The 22,035-nt window shown below is 39.1% G+C and overlaps 4 protein-coding genes across 9 annotated transcripts; 1 reads left to right on the top strand and 3 right to left on the bottom strand.

The window, feature by feature from the left end:
• Nucleotides 1-36: 36 nt before the first annotated feature.
• On the bottom strand, nt 37-6,228 carry LOC148392030 (uncharacterized). Its single transcript, XM_088387225.1, has 2 exons — nt 6,074-6,228; nt 37-2,454 (listed from the first exon to the last, which is right to left on the bottom strand). Exon 2 carries the CDS (start codon nt 2,299-2,301, stop codon nt 487-489), a length of 1,815 nt encoding a protein of 604 aa, XP_088243351.1. The 5' UTR covers nt 2,302-2,454; nt 6,074-6,228; the 3' UTR covers nt 37-486.
• A 653-nt stretch (nt 6,229-6,881) lies between these two features.
• LOC148392031 (chemerin-like receptor 1) lies at nt 6,882-13,470 on the bottom strand. 3 transcript variants are annotated; one of them, XM_088387227.1, is made up of 4 exons: nt 13,373-13,470; nt 10,766-10,806; nt 9,948-10,042; nt 6,882-8,188 (listed from the first exon to the last, which is right to left on the bottom strand). In XM_088387227.1, coding segments are annotated over exons 2-4 (1,206 nt in total). In that variant the 5' UTR covers nt 10,768-10,806; nt 13,373-13,470; the 3' UTR covers nt 6,882-7,079. The 3 variants fall into 3 exon arrangements, with proteins under 3 accessions (XP_088243353.1, XP_088243352.1, XP_088243355.1); XM_088387226.1 differs by lacking the exon at nt 13,373-13,470 and adding an exon at nt 11,349-11,457; XM_088387229.1 differs by lacking the exons at nt 9,948-10,042; nt 10,766-10,806; nt 13,373-13,470 and adding an exon at nt 9,282-9,342.
• Nucleotides 9,948-13,521, bottom strand: LOC148392032 (chemerin-like receptor 1). 4 transcript variants are annotated; one of them, XM_088387233.1, is made up of 4 exons: nt 13,373-13,521; nt 11,349-12,493; nt 10,766-10,806; nt 9,948-10,042 (listed from the first exon to the last, which is right to left on the bottom strand). In XM_088387233.1, exons 2-3 carry the CDS (start codon nt 12,477-12,479, stop codon nt 10,804-10,806), a joined length of 1,134 nt encoding a protein of 377 aa, XP_088243359.1. In that variant the 5' UTR covers nt 12,480-12,493; nt 13,373-13,521; the 3' UTR covers nt 9,948-10,042; nt 10,766-10,803. The 4 variants fall into 4 exon arrangements, with proteins under 4 accessions (XP_088243359.1, XP_088243356.1, XP_088243357.1 ...); XM_088387230.1 differs by lacking the exons at nt 9,948-10,042; nt 10,766-10,806 and having other exon boundaries at nt 10,856-12,493; XM_088387231.1 differs by lacking the exons at nt 9,948-10,042; nt 10,766-10,806 and having other exon boundaries at nt 10,856-12,525; nt 13,373-13,504.
• A 5,806-nt stretch (nt 13,522-19,327) lies between these two features.
• LOC148392033 (trypsin-like) lies at nt 19,328-21,329 on the top strand. Its single transcript, XM_088386904.1, has 5 exons — nt 19,328-19,429; nt 20,197-20,356; nt 20,423-20,685; nt 20,854-20,990; nt 21,072-21,329. The coding sequence occupies exons 1-5, from the start codon at nt 19,390-19,392 to the stop codon at nt 21,219-21,221; spliced, it is 750 nt and encodes a 249-aa protein (XP_088243030.1). The 5' UTR covers nt 19,328-19,389; the 3' UTR covers nt 21,222-21,329.
• The last annotated feature ends 706 nt before the right edge of the window (nt 21,330-22,035 follow it).

The raw sequence follows: 22,035 nt of genomic DNA on the forward strand, positions 1-22,035 counted from the left end.
TCATGAAAGGAGACTTAAAAACTAGACAACATCCAATAGTTTTTCGATAAAAATTTAATAAAAAAAATATCACATTGAATCGCCATCTTGTTGCAATGAACTGCATAAACAACATAAAAATAAAAGTAAACCGTGACGATGTGGGTTATCATTGACAATACCATGGTAAGTAACAATTTCTCCAGGTATTGGGTGGAATTTTCTGGTTAACTGTAGTTAACCAATATTCATAATCAAACCCAGCTATTTCACTTTGTGAATTGTACGAGTGCTGCAGAAGTATTTAAAATTGCTAAGAGCTTTTCATAATGTCCTCACGTTCAAAATAGATTCTGTCCTCACGCCACAGGAAATTGTAATTTTAACATAACAGAACTGAGGCAAATGTTTTCTTCAATATTTAATCATGTGCATGTAAGAAACGGTTTAACTCTTCGAGAGCTTCATTCGTGGCAAAAACCATAACTTGGAGGTCAAACATCATAGTTACCCATTGTTTTCTGAGCCATGAGAAGTCTGGTGTTGAAGAAATGTCTCCAAGAGTGAGAATGTCTCCGCGCACTCAGTGCATTCAAAGACAGCACTGGAATTTCCCGTGTCATTTGGGGTGTGGTCCACCGTGTCATCGTCCTCTAGATCACGTATGTGACTCTTCACGGGTTTCCCGTTTGTACCTGTAGCATGGGATGATCGCTCCACATTGGGTTTATCCCAACCGCTTGGGTGATTCTTTAGGTGAGCCTTAAGTGCGGAATCACTCATGAATTTAGCAGGACATCGGGGACACTTATTGTGACATCTTTTGTGAGACCGCAAGTGACGCTGGTAAACATAGGCCAGCCAAAATCTCTTCCCGCATTCTTGACATTTAAAGTTGAACCGGCCTGCTTTCTTTGGTCTCATCCTGTCTTGATTAACTTCTGCTGCGGGTTGCTTGTGGTCTAAATTGTGGGGCTGTGGTCGTAATAAGTGTTTCAATCCAGGTTTCTTTTCTATGTCGTCTTTGTGATTAAGCGTTAGATGCTTTACTAGATCACAGCGCTGAGGGAAATGTCTAGCGCATAATGTACATTTGTGCATGGTACCCTTATGGTATCTCATGTGCCTCGACAAACTACTCGAGTGACTGAAGACACGCTGACAAATCTTACAGGGATATTGTTTTCTATTTTTACTCTTTGCCCTCTTACGCCTAGATTTAAGTGTTACTTTTTTCGTTGGGTTGATCAATTCTTGATTTAGTTGATATAGTTCCTTATTCTGATGTGTCAGCTGATGCTTTTTAAGTGTGATTAAATTTAGGAAACACTCCCCGCACAAACCACATTTGTACGGTGTGACAATTTTGTAGCTCGTATCCTGATCGTCATTACCGTCCTTAAGGTCATTAAACTTGCCATTACTGTAACAGTTTTCACGTGGTCGATCCTTCTTGTTTTTGGACTTCACTTCAATTTCAGATGCAAATGCAGCATTAGATGCTTTACCTTTGCAAAGGTGCTGTGCGTGGGTTTGAAAATCGGACAACCAAAAGAAATGTAATTTGCATTTGCGACATGGATACATTTTGGTAAACTTGTTTTCCTCATTGTTCTCCGAATTTCCAGCAGTGGCAGCAATATGACTTTCTTTCTGGTGAGCAAACAAAGCAAATGCTTTAACGAATCGCTTTCCACAATCACTACAGGAATGGAACCGTTCTCGTGTATGTTCTTGGAGATGTTTCTCCAGAGCTTGTCCACCTTCAAAGATCTTGCAGCATAAAGTACACCTGAAACTTAGCTCTGAATTTCTATACTGATGGTGACAATGTAAACTTTGCAAACTGTTGAATGATCTACTACATATTTCACAACGGTAATCATCCAGGGGAGGCTTTTCCTTTGCATTGTTCAAGTCCAATGACTTCTGTGTTTTTGGGTTACGATTGGGGTTTTCAGGAATGGGCTGAGGCCTTGGTTTAGGAGATGAAGGTTTGACAGCAGGTATGAAATGTGGCGGGACTCCAGGGGATGGTGGTTTCGCAGGGGGAGGAGATAGTGATAAGCCATTTAAAATTGCCAGTGTGCCATTTTCTTGCAGCACATATTCTCGAGGGACTTCAAATCCATTGGATGAACCATCAAAGGAAAACGATTCCAAAGGTCCATGAATGGTCATGTGGGATAACACTTGTGTGTAATGGGAAAATCCATCACCACACTCCGTGCAAATGAAGGTACATGGATCTCCACCCGAGACACTATTCAATGCTTTCTGCCTTTCCATGATAAAATGATGTGGTCCATGTGCTGAAGGCATCACTTATGCGAGATGAAGAGAAACTATCCAAACACTCACAAAAATAATTTCCATGAGGAGTTCCAAAAGTCCTCAGTCTCTCGATAAATACGATCCAATAATGAGTCCTTCGACACTCCACATGCTTATAGGTTCTTCATCTTTTAACAGCACCTGGAAGAAGAAGAAAAAATCAAAATCACTCTTAAAACAGCACCTGGAAGAAGGAAAAAAATTATTTACTCTAGAATCAGCTGCTGATAAGAGATGTTCTGACACCATCAGAAAGAAAACGATACACAAGCAAGGTATAGGCTCTGAGGCCATCTCCCAGAAACTTGATGTTCCTGTTACCACAGATGGACATTCAGAAAATTAAGATCCAAGGGACTATAGCCAAGGCCCCAAGATGTGGCCGCGGGAGAAAAATTGATGACAAATCGAAGATAGATAATACCAATGGTAAATGAGTGCAGAACAACCTCCAGAGAAATTAAATCTGGAGTCCAAGATCAAGGTACATTAGTGTCTGATTGCACAATCAGTCATTGCCTGAGCCAAATTGGACTTCATGCTACGAAGTACACCACTCCTGAAAATAATTACCCAAAGTACATATTAAGGTAAATATAAGCTCCAAGATGTCTTCTCTTTGGAATAGTGATAGGCTGACAGATGAGGTTAGACTGGAGGGCCTATGGACCACGATGTTCACGGGGTGACATTGATTAGGTTTATAGGGTTTTAGAAAATTACACTTAAGAAACATCAGGAAGCAGAACTGGAGGTGATGGAATACAAAAGTTGTGTGTGTGTGGGTTGGGGGGGTTCGGAGTGACCAATCATCCATCCACTCTCTGAATCGATTTTCCTCACAAGGGTCATGGGCGTGGTAGTAACTATCCCAGCTGACTGACAGGGTACACCGTGAACTGGTCATCTGCTTGTGGCATACATAGACGAACAACGGTCATGCCTACGGGCAATTTGGAGTTGTCAATTGACCTACCATGCATATCTTTGGAAACTGGAGTACCTGGAGGAATCCCAGACTGGCACAGGAAGAACATGCAACTCTAACCTAACCCTTCACACTGTGAGGCAAATCGACCACAGTGCCGCCCTTAGTGGGACAGCCAAGGTTAGCCTAGTTTTGTGGACAACGTGAGAGCAGACTTGGACTGCTATACACGTTGAGAGGAGAGAGTATATCGGTAGAAGGGTTTTGAGATATAAAGGAAGACCTAAGATAAGGGAATGTTGAGGATGTTGTGTGGGAAAACACAAGGCCAGGAACTGGTGTTAGCGAGAAGGATGCGGAAGAGATGAACGGGGTATAACAAAAGGAAATGAAGATGCTACAAAGCTTCATGGAGAAAGTCCTATGGACAGAGGACACAAAACTGGACTCGGCATGTTCACAGAAGTACCATGGAAAGAACAATTTCTCTACTGTGATATATGGGGGAGGCTCGGTTATGTTATGGGCCTGCTTTGCAGCATGTAGCACGGGGTGCCTTCAATCGGTGAAATCAGAAGACGAGACTTACCTTGACCCTTCAAATGAGTGTGGCCGTTTAAAGCACCTCCTTTTTGGATAGGCGGTGGAGGTGGTACCCCATACCTTAACCAATTTCAATTGAATAACAACGTACGAACAATTTAGCTTACATTAAGTCTCTCGGAACATGTTTGCATTTGTTGATGACTGGTGAAAGGAAATAGACAAATGTCTCGGGGCAATTTAGGTGAAGAGAGACTACTTACTCATTTCTTGCTCTTGAATCAGCCATGGAAGTGCGAATCGTTTTATGAGGTGTTGAAATGGGCCCAAGTAGAGACATCCACATGTATTTTGAGGCTGGTTGATCCCCATTATTTTGACATTTTAAGCGATGTCTGTACAATGATTTCCAATGGGGAAATTGTGATCACGTCCTTCCGTGACATCATCAATTAAGACATAGAGGGGAGGGGTGCGTGTGGCCCTCCTCATTAAATGTGGGCATTTTTAAAGGCATTAGTTGTTTAACTATTTCTACAAAATGAATGGATAAAATATAATATGCTAACTAATTCATAAATTGGGCTAATTAATGGAAAATGGACTATCATCGCTTTTGTGTCTCTTGCGGCTGACGCAATCGCTTGGCTGGGCTACCTAATGGAATTTTCCGTGATCTCTTACCCAGTGGGTTAGCTATGCAACCGAATGGGAATTCCCCTGATTTTATATTTTAGATCGAATGAAACATTCTACGACCTCATAGCCCTGGCACCTATGGCAACCTACTGTGGTCGTGCAGCTGTAGCTAGTCGTTGGTTACTTCCCCTTTTAACTTCTTCTTTTTATTTCGCCTTACTCCACCCAAAGATTATGTTTCGACCCAAACAAACACCTCCATACATCCTCAATCATCTTACACATAATATTGATGAACATAAACAATTAACATATGTAACACCAAACCTACTAAACTGTGATTAAATTAACATGAATTATAACACTTTATGATCATGGGCACCCCTACGTTAACATATATTATCTTAACACTTGAAACATAACTACATTAACAGATGTGACTATTCTGCGGAGTTAGATATTTTAGTGGAAAGCAAATATAACTAAAAATACATTAGATGGATAGTTGTGGAAATTTGGCTAGGTTTCATGTTAAGATTTGGCATCCTCTGCTGGCTAAATTTGGAATTACAACAAGGCCAAGTTACTCACACTGTAGTGGCGAAATTTGGGATTACAACAAAGTCAATTTGCCTGAGAACAACCCAGCACACACATATACACCATCTCATTGCATCACCTCAGGTTACATCATCAACGATGGCATGCATCCATCACAACACTTGACACTCTTTAATACATTTTTGCAAGGATGCATTTTTGCAAGGAATGTGCTGCCCAGTGCCAGAAAGTTTGATTCCTGACACAGGTCACGCTTTTTGCAACAATGACCCAAAACACAGGAAAATACCACCCAAGAATGAAATAGGAAAAACATTTTTGTACTTTTTGCACATTCTGCCATCTAGTGATTGAGCATTTAATTGTTCCGCCTGTCACTATCCATCGTTAACATCAATAGATGAACAAAGATATATTAAATGTATAGTTAATAAAATAATTTCTGGATCAATTGAGATCAATTAACAAGCATTTCAAGATTTCTCTCAATAGTTGGGAATCAATGCCATAAACTTACATTCTGCAGATTTGTACACAAAAGGTTAGTTATACGTTATGGAGTAGTAATCGTTTAACAAAATACAATTTAAACAGCATTTTGCGGAGCGCAGTGTTCTACTTATATAGGGAATCAATGGAAAATGCAACTCACTCCAAGCACAACACCAGATGTCATTCAGTATAAGCCTTTATAATACATTAATATAATTACCAACTAAATATATAATCATGAGGTAATGTACAAGCATGTTGAAATCATGAAGGCATGACAGCAGGGAATTTAAAACCTGTCGATTTAGACCTGAACATAAACAGATGACGACTGGAGAGCTCCCTTAGCGCGGCCTTATTTTTGGCTCTTCTCCGTGTATGTGCAATACAAAACTCATCTTCAAGTCCAACATATTCATTATTTATTCACGAATGTACGAAAGCAACAATAGTACTATACGCCATCTTATTTAGCTTTTGTCTGTTTGTGCTTGGTAGCTAGGTAGCGTTAGCCACCCTTAGCATGTCGTCATAATTGTGACGTTTCAGTCACGAACGTAACCCAATCGGTATACCATTTTTTAACACAGCACTTACCGCAGCATCAATCACATTTGTTGACAGCCAAGAACGATTTTTGTCGGTTCCCAATAACACTGGAGGTCGTTCGCTTCCTGCTCCAGGCACGGACCCCGGTGGATACAGGCCGGACCATCCAAAGATCCTGTTTAACACGAAGATGGTGCCTAATGAGTTTTTCCCATGGACGAAAAGTTACGACGCAGCCACTGCACAATTTGCGTTTTATTTGCATGAAACGAATTACTTATGAGCTAATGGTTGCAGGTAGAAGTATTAGTCAAGTGGTTAAACTGTTGGTGATGCTTACGTTTTCTTTTTTAGACATGTCATTGTCAGTAGAAAATAGTCGCGTTTAGCTACCAAAGAGAATCTTCTCGTTTAAAACATCTCTGGCGACCCCCCCAAAAATCTCTCTCTCTCTCGACAAAGGTAAATAAACAAATTATATATAATAATTTATATATATACATATATATATATTAATAATATATAATATATTATATTATAATTATATATATATAATTATATATATAATTATATATTATATATGTATATATCTATATATATAAGTATTATATATTACAATTTTGATAGATAGATAGATAGATAGATAGATAGATAGATAGATAGATAGATAGATAGATAGATAGATAGATAGATAGATAGATAGATAGATAGATAGATAGATAGATAGATAGATAGATAGATAGATAGATAGATAGATAGATAGATAGATAGATAGATAGATAGATAGATAGATAGATAGATAGATAGATAGATAGATAGATAGATAGATAGATAGATAGATACAGTTGGTCTGGTGAACAATTTAATTTGTTGTTTATATTTTAATTGGTTGTTTATATATGTGGTTTTAATACAACACACAGGAATAAGACAGTCACTAACAAATATCCTGTCATTGTTCCAAAATTTAAACATCTAAAACAGTCAACAAAAGCTAATCAGGAATATCTCCATTTATGGTGCCAATGCAATGTTTTCGTATCCTTTAGCAAACTCAGACTGAATTCATTTCATTGCCCTGAGTGGTTTCAACTGTCTTTGAGTCCACTTGTCCGTCTTCCTGGAAAGCATGCTGCAGTGTTTGCACAATAGATTTACGAACTTTATCCTTGAAATCCTGTCCCATGAACACATAGAGAAGTGGATTTAAGCAACTGTTGATAAAGGCCAAGCTTGTGGCTATTGGGAGTCCAAGCGTAATAACATTTTGGAACACTAAACTTGACTGCGTGTAACTGGTTAATTCCAATAAAACAAGGATTTGAAAAGGAGCCCAGCAGAGGAAAAAAACAACAATAACGGCAGCAATTATCTTAAAGGTGCGACGCGATTGGCCGGCCAGGTTGGGATTCTTTCTGAGGCGATGGATGATGGCAGCGTAACAGGACACAATGACGGTGAAGGGGATTGCAAAACTCAGGAGGAAGCGAGACACGGTTATCGCCCGATGGCGAAACAATCGGAGTTGATTCAGCTCAGGTGTAATAAAGTCATCAGAAAATACAAAGTTGTTAAAGCAGTTAATAACTTCATCGCTGAAGAAGGACGGCCCTGTGTCCCTGTAGATGAAATATGGAGTGCTTAGAATCAGAGCCAGCGCCCAAACACACAAACTCACACGGGATGCCTTTTGGACATTGCGGGAGTTCTGGGCCCAAATAGGCCACACAACAGACACACATCGGTCCATGCTGATCACCGTCAGGATGTAAACACTGCTGAACATGTTGAGAGCGCTAACTGCGCTAGTAAGCTTGCACATGAACTTGCCGAATGGCCAGTGGAATCCTAAAGCGGTGTACGTCACACTGAACGGAAGAAAGGCCGTGAAGAGAAAGTCGGCCACAGCAAGGTTGAGGAACCAAATTGTGCTAACGGTTTTCTTCATCGAGAATCCCGTTACCCAGATCACCAAGCCATTGCCCAGCACGCCCAGGACAAAAGCTAAGGAGTAAACGACAGTTGACATGATGTTGAGAGAATCTCTCAACTGCTCATGTGGATCGGAAAAATTGCCATAAAAGTCATTGAAGTCTTCTCCAGGTGCAGTGGTCTTATTAATTGGAAAGGCAGATGTTGTCATGCTCTCCATGGTCCTGAAACCTGAAAAGAAGAATGTTTTTTTTTTCAGTCCAAATATCCCTACATCACAGAGTCATGCAATTTCGCAAGTTCCTCTGTTGACAATAAAATGGTGACGCCTTTATGTCGCTATTCCTGTTGGCTAACTTACAAACTGTCCTAAAGTTAATCGGGTCGTCGGTATATACACTATATATATTTTTTTAAGGTTGAATGCAAAACACACTTTCCGTTGTTTTGTTTCATATTCATGGTCTTTAAGTGTTTTTCATATATTCATACATTTACTGTAATTGCGATTATACTACTGCATAGTTATGGCTGGTTCGAACAAATTTGAGTTATGTCATTGTCGTAGAACATTCCACTGTAAACAAAAGACCCCTTGGACTCAATCTTTAGTGATTTGACCTAGCCATGCATTAATTTTGACAAAACTTCATTCCTGTCTATCTGTAAAGGTGTGCCTCATGGTCATATCACGGATCCTCTTACTTTTTACTTCTGACAAAATGTAAACATGACGATGACTTGATGATGCAGATTTAAATGCATTTATTGGCACGGGAGAGAAGAATGAATCCATTTGTTGTCTAAATGTTTCCCAACCTTTATTTAGTTAGGGCATATATATTTTCCATTTGAAAAATCTCACAGCGCAACAATAAGTAAAAATGTAGAAAAAAAACTCAATTTACTCAAAAATGTAAGAACACCTATCTTGTAAAATACAAAGCTAATATATACTACTATATATACCAGCAGCACTGATCGGAAGATTGTTTTCTCAGCTTGAGATCTAATGCTGCCAGAAATAAAGCTCTATCGAAATAAAGTAGGATATTGTGCAAAACTTAATTTGTTGTTTCATTTAAAGAGTGAAACTTTGGAAACAATAAAAATAATCAAATAGGTAGAAGCATTCTGAAAAGTATTTTCCGGTGTGTTTGTTGTGTTATGAACAAAAGTAACGACCCAACAAAAAAACGATCAATTCACTTTTGACTTGTACTATTGAAATAAATGAAATGATCATCATATATGACAATAATCTAATTTATTGCGATAAACCCCAACTAAATAACAAACTTTAACAATAACATACGCACAGTACCTTCGTCAAAGCTGTCCAGTGGGGTGAAGATGTGAGAAAAGGAGAAATTACTCAACTCCATCGCTCTAATAATGCAATCGGTGTGATGACACCCCACATTTGGGTGACTTAAATTCTGATGCGCTTCACAAAACCCTTTTTTTCTTTTGTGTATAGCTATAGCAGCTTAAAATGATTTTTTTTTAAATTCTAACAAAACATATAAAACATATAGCAATAGATCTGTTCTCATTAGTCATTCATCCATCTCTAACATTTGTCCTCATTAGGATCCCGGGTTAGCTAGAAAAATTATTAACAAATGATTTAATGGACAACCAAGTAACTAATTCTATAAGGCATCAAATAAATTAAAACAACAAAGAAAAAGAATGAAACCCATTTAAGAATAATCCATGAAATACATGCAAACTAATATCACAAAACTTAATCAAGCACATGATCAGTGTGCTTGATTAAGGAACAGAACGTGATACTTTAACTTGCCCACTTATTGGCTACTAACTAACATTTAGACACAGTTGCTCCTTTTCCCACTCCTCTTAAAAGATACCATTTTGACAACATTTCTGTTTTGATTGGAAAAGCATACTTTGGTGCTGCTGTTTTGGTTAACAATTGGATTTTCCTTATCAAACTTAGGCGGATAATGAGGGTAAAGTTGACCTGGACACAGCTGTGGCAATATCCTGCTTCGTTGGGTTCTGTGCAACTGGATAAATTGCTGGGTCTTGGTAATGGCTCCAATTTGTGCGGTGTCCCTGTGTGAAAGAATAGGAAAATTCAATGAGTGGTAACCATAACAGTTAAGTCAAATAAACTAAAGTGTAACACAAGAAAATAGGCTTTATTTTCTTGTGCAACGATAATCAGAAGGAGAAAAAGCCAAAGCACACATTTAAAAACCCCCAAAACAGCAGAGCCAACCCCAGACGGGAATTAGGCCACAAAGCTCATGACCCTGACGGAGACCGTGGCTGCTTCTCAATAACAATATTCACATGATAGCCCTTCAATTTTGGGTGCCTTGGACTTGGCAAGTTCAGACTGGAAATCTGATCTTCAGGAATGGAACAACTCTGTAAAGACTGGAATCTTAGCAGACTCCATGAAGCATCATGGAATCACTAGCAAAGTTTTTACCTACGGATGCAGCTCATCCAAAGAATAAGGGAACATTTTGAATCTGGAGATAAAATTAAAAAAGAGTTTACATCAGCGCGCATAAAGCAGCCATTACAAAACAAACCGGTTTGAATGTAATTAACTATAAATGATCATAAAATAAAAAATGCCAAACAACGCTTCTTGATGGTTAAATATAAAACTAAAGGGCAACCACACAAAAAAAAAACGCTATAGAAATTAAAATGAGCTCGTGAGCCACACACACATTTATAAATACACGCACACACACACACGCATATAAAAAAATATATACACACGATTAAAAACTTCTCAATAGGGAGTTAAAAAAGACTTACATCAATTTAAACAGTCTGGATTGTTGAGCCACTGGAGGTCACTAGAGAGAACAGATGAATGGACGTTACACTCCAGCATTACAGAACGAATCCTTAAAAAACAATTTTATTGTACACACATACTGTATTTATCATTTACATTTTTTTACATCACAATTATACTTTCATAGACAGGTCATGTGCTTATATATCCAAACCCATCCATTGAGTCCATATCTACTTAGAGGGGTCAAATAAAATAGCTCATGCAGCTGCCATTATGAATTACTTAACGTTGCTTGTTTGATAATATGATTTATAAAAATCAACTTGACCATCTTGATGGTTCAATCCTCTCACTTAAATTTATACACATTCCTAATTAGTGTAAAGTTAGACCTTTTGTAGTGACCATACATGCGTGGTCTAAAAATACCTAAAAAAAAAATTGCCTACAAATGCATCACAGCTTGTTTGCAAAACAGTCATTGTAAAGATTGCTGGTGTGGATTTGTTGCAGTTGAGGCAAAATCTGTGATTATTTGTCGTATACAATTACGATGGCTATGTACAATTACAGTCTCTACCATGAGCAGCTTTATACCTCAGCTTCAGAAAGAGACTTCTCTTTGCTTCGACTGGTGACCATTGAGTTTGTATAGGTGTAGGAACGGGAAATCTCTTCCTGGAAAGCAGTTTCCAGTACTTTCAGGATGGATTTGCGAACTTTATCTTTGAAATCTTGTCCCATGAACACATAGAGCAGTGGGTTGAGGCAGCTGTTGAGATAAGCTAGGCTGGTAGCTATCGGGACCCCGATCGTGATGACGTTGTCCAATATTTCGCTGTCGTAATCAGCCATGTGATTGACCAACTCAATCAGAGCAAGGATGTGATAGGGAGCCCAGCACAGGAAAAAAGTGGCAATGACGGCAGCGATGATCTTAAAAGGACGGCTTGACTGGCTGGCCAAGGTACGGTTCCGACGGAGGCGGTGGATTATCACAGCGTAGCAGGATACGATGACAGTGAAGGGAACGACAAATCCCAGAAAGAAGCGAGTCATGGTCATGGCCTGATGACGGAAATCTCGCAGCTGGGTCACATGTGGCGTGACATAATCATCAGAGAAGGCAAAGTTATTAAAGCAGTTGATGATTTCTTCATTGTTGTACGACGGCCCAGTGTCCTTGAAAATAAAATAGGGAGTGCTCAGAATCAGAGCCAGGACCCAAACGCCCAGACTCACACAGGACGCCTTCTGCACGCTGCGATAGTTCTGAGCCCACACGGGCCAGACCACCGACACGCATCGGTCAATGCTGATCACCATCAGGATGTAAACACTGGCGAACATATTGAGGAAGCTCATGGTGCTGTTCAGCTTGCACATGAACTTGCCGAAGGGCCAGTGGAAATCCATGGCGGTGTAAGTCACGCTCAAAGGAAGGAATGCTGTGAAGAGGAAGTCGGCCACAGCCAGGTTGAGGAACCAAACGGTGTTGACTGTTTTCTTCATCTTGAATCCCGTTACCCAGATCACCACGCCGTTTCCCAACACGCCCAGGACGAAAGCCAGGCAGTAGACGATGAGAGACATGATGTTGAGAGATTGCCTCAGCTCGGCGTGGTCGTCCTTGTAGTCATACTCGTCCTCGTAGAATGTTTCATTTGCGATGCTGGCATCAGAAACGTTTATATCATAGTAAGGCGTGGTGCCCATTACGTCCATCATTGTTCTGAGACCTGCTACAGACACAGCAAATAACCCCACATTATCCCTTGAGAAAGAAAAAAAAGTAGACGGTAGTAATTTTATGAGAATAAAGTCATAATGTTCAGAAGTACTCATTTTACAAAATAAAATTATAGCACTAACATTGTGGGCGAGGGAATCACATATAAAGAACAAATTTAAATGTGAAAATAATATTACAAGTAAGCAATAAAAAAGAATAAGAATAAAATAACTTTGCAATACCACAAGAAAAAACTTTACATTTTATGAGAATATTTTTACGTTTCCCAAAAAAAGTTTACAATATTAAATAGACTAATTGTATATAAATTTATCACGGAACACATGAATGCCTTTTAACAAAAGTACTTCTAGCAAAAACACCCAAATCACTCTTTTGTTCATCTTGTTCCATCATCTAACAAAAAGTATTTTTTTAATCAAATAATTCTAACGTTACCTAAAATAAATATGAATTAATTTGATGTTGATAAGTACATGCAAGACAAAGGCTGCTTCATTTTATTCAATTTTCGCATCAAATTATTTTGTGCAGTTTTATCCAACAATTGTGTAAATTGTAGAATTATTTTAAAAGTATCTTTATTATGTTCCCTCGCTCAACTTTAATTAACTGCTCAGTGGAGTAACAACATCTTTCTATTCGTACTAATTCATTAAGTTGGACTGCGAAAAAGTGTCTCTAAATTTGTGCGCTTAAAATAAGCCACCCCGAATAAAGCACTCAACCAGCCAGCGCGAACTTCTGTTTAATCAATCAAACCAATTGCAACTTCCAATTGCGTCTTATTTACTCAAACAAGCAGCGTGGTTCCAATCTTAATGACGTTTATTGTAAGTATAAGAAAAAAAGAGAAGAAAGACAATACCTTCTTCTGGTTGTAGATGTGTCCGAAGCAAAGTTCTGATTTGACTGCTCCGTGCAAGCTGCAAACCTCTCGACTCAGTCTCATGAAATTGTCTGACGTCATCGGCCACATCGAGGCGGGACCACAAGCTCCCCAAAATCTACCCCCACTCCTACGCCCCCTCGTGCTTTTGTCATGTTTTTGTTCACTCTGCTCCTGTCTTGGAGAGATCAACATTACATGCAAGAAAGTTTGCAAGTTTGTTCATATTGGATGGAAGATAAAGCACACACATGCACACACACGTTCACACACACAAGGTATGTGAGGATAGGCATGTGTTTTTTTTTTTTTTTTTGGAAGACTTATAAGAGCAATTGTCGTTTGGGAAAGTCCACAAGTAAAAGCATAAACACAATCAAACAAAGTGAATCATCAGTTGCGGTTATGTTGAGATGACAACCTGTTAGGGCAAGGAGGTGCCGTCTCTTCATTTTCACCAATCGCGACATGTTTTTCTCATCGTGGGCCGAGTTCATGTTTTCTTGAGGCTAACTTTAATTGCTGTGCGCTGACTTTGAAATGACATCTGGGCATGTAGGTAACATATTTGTAATGTACCCTTTTGGTGTGTAGAAGAAAAGTCACAGCAGCATCTGTCAATAATTAGGGTTACTAAGCTGTTCCTTGGGAGACCAAAAAAAAAAAAAATCTCTGCAGCTGTCCACTCCACTTTGGACAATGATGAGTCCAAAGCAAAACAGGCGTGGAGGAACAAATTATGTCTTTAAAATATTCCTGGCTTCGACGTGAGAAGGTGAACGCTGCAGTGTGAGTACAGTGTATGCTCCTGAAAACTGACTGATGGATGGATGGATGGATGGATGGATGGATGGATGGATGGATGGATGGATGGATGGATGGATGGATGGATGGATGGATGGATGGATGGATGGATGGATGGATGGATGGATGGATGGATGGATGGATGGATGGATGGATGGATGGATGGATGGATGGATGGATGGACAAAGAAAGAGTTTGATGGATGGGTAGAAGAATAGACAATTGGTGGATGACATGAATAGAATGAATGGATAGACGACAAACAGACCAATCAAACTGTGGTGTCATGGAAGGAGAAGAATGAATGGATGTATGTGCAGGTCGATGGAAGGGAAAAATAGCTGGATGAAGATAAAGGTGGATAGATGAAAACAGACAGGTAGATCAATTTTTTGATAGATTCAATCTTATATGTAAGCACGATTGCATATGGCACAGGGGTTTCACAGAGCAAAGTCAAGAAAGTTTTTCAGAGGTCAGCATGTTTCTGGTCACTTGGGAATGCTTTTGTCTTCTTTCACACCACCATACATTCCTGAAACATTTGGCAGTCAAAGGCCATGCCCAAAAAGAAGCATGTTGGAATCTCCAGATGGGCAGTATCCAAACTGTTATCCGCAAACCATGCAATCCACCAAGCCAGATATGGCCTCAAAAAACAGCCCTGAAAAAGAAAAAAAAAAATCACGAGAGTTAAAAATAAAGATATCAGCTTTAATTTATTTTCAAAGCATCCAGTAATTATTTCTGTCAACTAGCCAAAAGGTCTTTTCCAATGCGGTGTCGTAAAAACCGAATTAAAACATAAAGCGCTTCATCAACGGGATGGGATGAACATATACAAAAACATGAGTAAGCGGAATGCATGGAACGAAGTGGGAGTGTTGTCCCGGAGAAAGTGAAAATCAATCTCATCTTGGTGTCCCTCAAGTATAGCTCTATACCTTTCAGTCAGCATCTCACTTTAACCCTGTGGTCACGCTTCCTCCCGCATGCTTAGTCTTCTTGGTTTTTGCAGCCCGACTCGCTACGCCATTCATACATCTGTTTGACATGAAATTGGGTTGATGGTTGAATGTTTTTTTTTTTTTCAGTCTCGAGAGGAATGTTGCAAAACATGGCAAATGAAAATGCGTCATGACTGGAAGAAAGCGTAGAGACTTTATCGATTCCAAGCCATGGAAGTAAACTTTAAAATGGACACTGGAACTTCCTGTTCTCATATTGTTCTCTTCTCAAAACCAACAGTTCCATCTGGGCCTTGTATGAATAAATCTCAGTCACAAAACTAAAAGAAAACATAATGCACACATGCAAAGTCTTTGATGCTCTCCTAACGAATATTGGCCGAGGACTTATGCAACATTCTGACGCCTTGTTATGCAAAACAGAGCTCAGCATTTAATATACATAAGAAGCCAAAGAAAAAGGAAAACACATGTAAATATTATTGTGAATTGAGCTCTCATGAAGTATGCTGTCCAGTATTCTGGTGTGTTGTCCTACACCAAAATCACAGACATTTTGGTATAATTGCTGGAACAACAGATAAATAAATAAATAAACTTTTTTTTTTTTAAATCCAGTATTCTGTTGTCCTACACCAAATCACAGAGACTTTGGGATAAGTGCTGGGGAATTTAAAGAAACAGACAAAAAAAAAAGCTACAATCTGCTAATAGTTTAAACTGAGATTTTGTTGACCTAACCCTAACCCTAACCCTAACCCTTTTCAACGTCAGGTCAAATGCATTGGATTTGAAAGATTTAGGCTTAACAATGATGATTGTAGATTTGTTGATTTCACATCTTCCCGCGGTAAAACACAATGAGGCTCAAAACGGTGCATAGTAAGCTACCAAAACCTGCCCAACCCAAAACCAAGTCCCCCGCTAATATACAAACACAACCGCACAGGAACTGATCCCTGCCAATAGTCCAGATGTGAGGGGGAGGAAGAATGAGAAAAGGGGGTGTAAGAAAAACTCAAACTCAGGGATTGTGTCCATTTACACACTCTGGCGCTCATCTTGAGTTTGAACAACACCCTTTTTGGACAGCGTGGGAGGACTCATCACCAATTGTTTTATCTCAGAAACATCAATAACTCATCTGCCTGTACCTTAACCAAAAAAAGTCCACTTGAGTAAACTCGTTCGACTTTAAGTCTAGACCAGACTCGTTTAAATCAGATTAAATGTTCTTGACAAACACCAGCTTTCATATCTGCGTGAAGATTTATCCTCCTCTAAACATTTTGGTGCCTCAGTCATTTCACAGAAGCAAAAGACGCAGCATTTTGCTGGTTGTCTGTAGTGGATATTAATAGTCATTCCAAGGCTATAGTTTGAGGGAAGCCTTCTGAGCGTAGCGCTTTGCCAGCGTTCTTGATTTACCAAGCAAACGTGCAATTATGTGTACACCACACAAATACCAATTTGGGTGTGTAAAAGGAACCAGTGGAGGTTTAAAGAGAATACCAGAGCAGGATGATATATGCAGTCGGAGTATGCGGCCTTATTATTCATGATATAGCATTTGAGGAGGGGGAATAACCCCAAATTTAAAACGACAATGTGAGCACGCTACTGTCTGTGTGTCTTTGCGTGTGGCGCAATGGAGCGCTAATAACATAGTCTAGCTTCCACAGTCGCTGTACTGTAATTCACCCGGTACTTATCATAGCTATACAGTGCAAAACAGTTAAGCTCACACGGACTTTTTTTTTTTGGGGGGGGGGTGATGGAACTTTTGGATTCCAGTTACGGCGGCGTCATAAAGACATATATAGTGGGAATCTGTAGTTAGCCCAACCCTCAAAAGTTTGTTGGTCCTGTTGCGGTACTGACTGGGAATCAGATCCTTGTCTGCTTCAGTGTGGAAAGCTTGGGGATTTTGTTTTTCAAGTCAAAATGAGTGCCAACTGTGCTTGTCCGCATTATGCCTCATTGAAGTGTTCTGTTTTTTTCATGGAATACACCGCACACGAGAGGGAAAAAAAAAGCTGAGCCTCAACAACCGTAACCACTTCCTTACTATGGTCCTTATACTTTCCACCACAACGTTTGGTGCCTTCCAGCAGACCAGTTGAGGGATATGAATAATCAACCTTGGCTCCGTCTGACAGAAAAGAAGCCTGGTAATGCATAAGTCATACAGTGCTTCTTTTCTCCAGAGCAGTTTATTTGGAGGCACAGTTGAATGAGAAGTGGGGAACTGGAACTGGTTAAACATGGGGGCATCAGGTGGTCAAATAAACAGAATTCTTCACTTGTTGCAAGGTCAGCAATGCTAAAATTAACATACTATGCTGAAATGTATTTATTTATTTATTTTACAAACAAATGTTTTTTATTTATACAGTTTAATCAGTTCTGCTAAGCAGATGTGTCACGAAAGCGGCATCTGGGTGTCACATGGGACACAGAGAAATCTAAAAAAAAAAAAAAAATCAAACCCTTAAGCAGTTGGGTGACTAAGTTCATTTCTAATAAATAATATATTTGTTGAGTTTATGAAGTAAAATAACTGGAATAAGAACAACATTTTCTAATCGGGGTACAGCGGCCACAAATAGTGTAGCTAACTTTAATCATGTGTATGTGTTTCTCTGCCAATTTACATATGGCACTTGGTCAAATGGGCAAGCCTTATCAATGTTGCCTAGCAACAGCTACTTAGATACCAAAACTAAATCAGACAGATGGCGACAGGTTTATTTCAGTAAAGTTTGATAAAGAATCACAAATGATTTGTCTTGATTTAGTAGGTAGTAACATTACCATCACAAGAGCAATAGAAAGTTAAAAAAACAAATAAGACAGAAAAAGTTCTTGGTTTGTAGAACATCATGTGACCAAAACTAGAAAAAATGGCTGGTGTCTTTGGCCAAATTTTAAATACGTGTGCATTTATACAAATATGATATGTGACACGAACAAAGAAAAAGTATCTTGGTATCTTTGTTTGAGAAAAAGTTCCCTGCTATCTCAACAAGGAGGAAGTGTTGGTAAGCCACCATTATTTAGCATATTGTTGGCTTCGGGCCGGAACCTCGTATGTCACAATTTGGTGAATTTCATGGCTTGCTTTTTTTGACAATAAAATGTTAATGATTAAACAATGTTTAGGGGGTCTCCTGAAAAGTGATTTTGGAGGTACAAGGATTGCACCTGACCGGCGATATAAAAGACATCGCTCATGTCATCATTGTTTACAATTTACGAGGTGAAAAGCAGTCAAGTAATGTTCATTCCAGATCAAATACAATCCTGAGAAATGAATAGCAAGGATAATAGTACAGTAGTTGTTGCAAGGAATTATTCAACAGGGCGCAGTCAATTAAATTTGCTATGTGGTTTATTTCAAGTCAAAAAGCACACGCCATGAATTGTAAAATGAAGATGGATGTTTACGCAAAACTGAGGTAGAACCTGCCTGTGCTGGAAGGGAATGTGTTGTATTTAAGTTTTGAGTGTATAATTACAGGGTTTGGTTCAACGCACTCTCCCATTTAGCCGTGTTCTTCTCTGTTGTTGATTACGGCCTATATGTCCATACATGAGAAAGCCACTCTGACTCATAAAGCCACCGCACAATGAATTCACATATTTGATTTAATAACCATCAACGAAAATGAATTATTCACTCGTAACATACAGGTGACTCACATTTTAGTTTAAGGATTGTCGAAAGTGACGCGAAGAACATTTTGTGTTGCAATAAAGCCACAAACTTCCTGTCACTATGATGAGCTATTGGCATTTCCTGAAATACTCTAAATAATCGGGCCAACAAATTAACAAGACAGAAATATTTGAATTTTTAAAGATAATTCACTTTTGGTTCAGTAATATTTCTAAAATATTATAGTTGAACCTTTCAAAACACCAAATAAAAAACAACAACATAAAAGTAAATAAACGAACGAATAAATATATAAACAAACAAACAAATAAATAAATAAATAAAAAGGTGGCACATTGACAAAAGTTTAGCATTAAAATATACAATGTATATATGTATTTTTAAGGTTCATGTGCTCACATTTTATCCACTATAGTGTAACATCAATATTTTATGGGTACTGGAGCAGATGTCGAGTGTTTGACCTTGTGAAAATGTCGATAAGAGAACTCATTGCTGAGAGGACTAACTTGAAGTCACATTACCTGGACTGGTGGTTGAAGGCAATGAAGCTTCTGGTTCTCCTCGCTCTCTGTGGAAGTGCAGGTACAGTAAAAATAAATTGCATACGAGAGCCAAGGAGCAGTTTTGTTACATAAATTGGGGTTACACTTAGACTAACAACATGGCGGTGAACCGGGGAGCTAGTTAACAAAAGCAGAGTCAGTGTTGCCAACTCAGCGATTTGGTCTAGTGACTTTTATTTTTTCCATTTCCTCCTGCGATTATTTTTTGAGTGACTAGTGAGTTTTGCTGTTGACCGCATGAGTAGAGACATTTTTACATACTATCTTCAAGAAATCATGTTGAATGGCAGTCATAGATTCTATCATGCTGAACTTTGCCAAAAACATGCTGCCCTTTAAAACGTTGCATAAGCAGTGATTTATAGATAGAAATCATTTCTCGATTCGACAAACCCGGCATTAATCATGGCTGGGTGTGGCCAGTAAAACTGAACAGAGCTGTCCAAAAACTGTGTAAATACTTTTTTACCCAAACCCAGATGGGTTTGTTTTTGTGAGGTATTAAAATTGGCTTGATAATTGAAATTCTTGGGCATGGCTAATATTTATCTCAACTTGAACTGAATCTGTGTGGATTTATAGATCATCAGAATAGTCTCTTACTATCAAAGGAATGAAAACAAGTTGTCAGCCAGTTAAGAAAATGTGTGATGAGTCCTACTAAAAGATTTTTTTTTCCAATTGCATTTTTCGCTTCCTTCCTTGTCTAATAATAATATTTTTTAAATAGCATATGAAGATGTTTTTTTATTTATTTACACACTGCACGTGTGATGACAATTTTAGCTGCAGCTGCCCTGAAGAATGACGACAGGATAGTTGGCGGGTACGAGTGTCCAAGAAACTCAGTGCCTTACCAAGTGTCTCTCTTCACGGGATACAACTTCTGTGGAGGGATTCTCCTGTCCCCAGAGTGGGTGCTCTCTGCTGCCCACTGCAGAACAAAGTAAGATAATCCCCATTACTTTTTAAATCACAAGTTTCCACACCAAACTTAAAATGCCTCATCTAGATCCAATGTGGAGGTCCGGCTGGGTGAGCATGACATTTGGGAGCTAGAGGGCCCTGAACAGCACATCATGTCTGCAAAATTCATCCGCCACCCTGACTACAATCCCAGCACACAGGACAGTGACATCATGCTCATCAAGCTGAGTCGACCCGCTTCTCTGAACAGCTACGTACGACCAGCGACGCTTCCTTCTAAATGTGCCACTGATGGAACCATGTGCCGTGTTTCTGGTTGGGGAAGCCTTCGCCCCAGTGATGAAGGCTGTGAGTCATGTGACTAAAGTCATACAAGTGCTGTAATACTATTAGTTGATATCTTCCTCATTTCATTTGTTTGTACTTTTATTTTACTTTACAGGTAGTTTTAGTCAACGATGCCACTGTGCCTAAAAACAGACTGTGAAGGACTTTTTGCTTTTTGCTTATATATAGCGAGGTATCCTCATACGCTGCAGTGCCTGGATGTTCCTCTTCTGAGTGATGATGCATGTTTTAATGCATATCCTTTCCAAATCACTGACAACATGATCTGCGCCGGTTACCTGGAGGGAGGCAAAGACTCCTGTCAGGTAATTTGTAGATGTCACCTAACAGTGTTTCTGCCTCCCGAAGAAACAGCTATTGTCATAATTGATTTTTTTCATTCTTAGGGTGATTCCGGGGGTCCAATGACATGTAACGGCGTGCTCCAAGGAGTTGTGTCATGGGGGAAAGGCTGTGCGCTGAGAAACAAGCCAGGAGTATATACTAAAGTGTGCAATTACGTCACATGGATCCAGAAGACAATGATAACAGGCTAGACTTATAAAAGTGGTGTGAGAACATTGTGAAGTGACTTTGTGGTCCATCAGTGTGGCAACATGCAGCATGTGGGTGCAGACTAAAAATAAATCATATGCGAACATGTGCATTTCTTTCCATTTTTTCCCACACTGGCACAAAGCATGTGAGGTCTTATTTATTTAGGTTTTTGTGTATGTATCTTATTTATTTAAAACGTGAATAGATCCAATCATACTTCACTGACAGGTGTTTTGGTCAGATCCAAGGGTTTCATTAGTATGCCAGTGACACAATTTATAATGTTGGTAAGCATTATCCTGATTTAAGAAGCAATTCTCAAGCTTTTCCAAATTATTTAACACTACCGCAAACTGTGTTTTTATAAAATGTCTGCAAACTGGTCATGTACAAAAATCCTGAGCAGAACACAAATGTAATAACATGACATTTATCGTCAACAGAACTGTAAATCACTAAAGCAAAAAATACTGTGACGCTGCACTATGCGGCTTTAAAATTGCAAAGCATGCACACACTCTGGCCTTTCTCCATAATCACTGAATGGAGATCAGTGTAGTTCCAAATGTAGTATTTAACCGGTTTTGCTCTTCACTAAAGTGTAATAGGAAGGACATGTTTTAGTGGTTGTGTGTGAACTTAAATACAGGGGAAACAAACAAAAAATGTTGTAGTTGGTTATTTACAGCCCAGTATATCGGATTTTAAGTATTGAGCTAGTGGAGAAGCGTGCGTACATGATCTGTGCGGATGGTATTTGGCACAATCTTGGAATCTCAACGATTTTAAAGCCTTGTGGATAAATTCGCCTGT

Source organism: Syngnathus floridae, chromosome 10 (assembly GCF_059516105.1).
Source record: "Syngnathus floridae isolate MCC-2025c chromosome 10, RoL_Sflo_1.0, whole genome shotgun sequence".
Lineage (NCBI taxonomy): Eukaryota > Metazoa > Chordata > Actinopteri > Syngnathiformes > Syngnathidae > Syngnathus > Syngnathus floridae.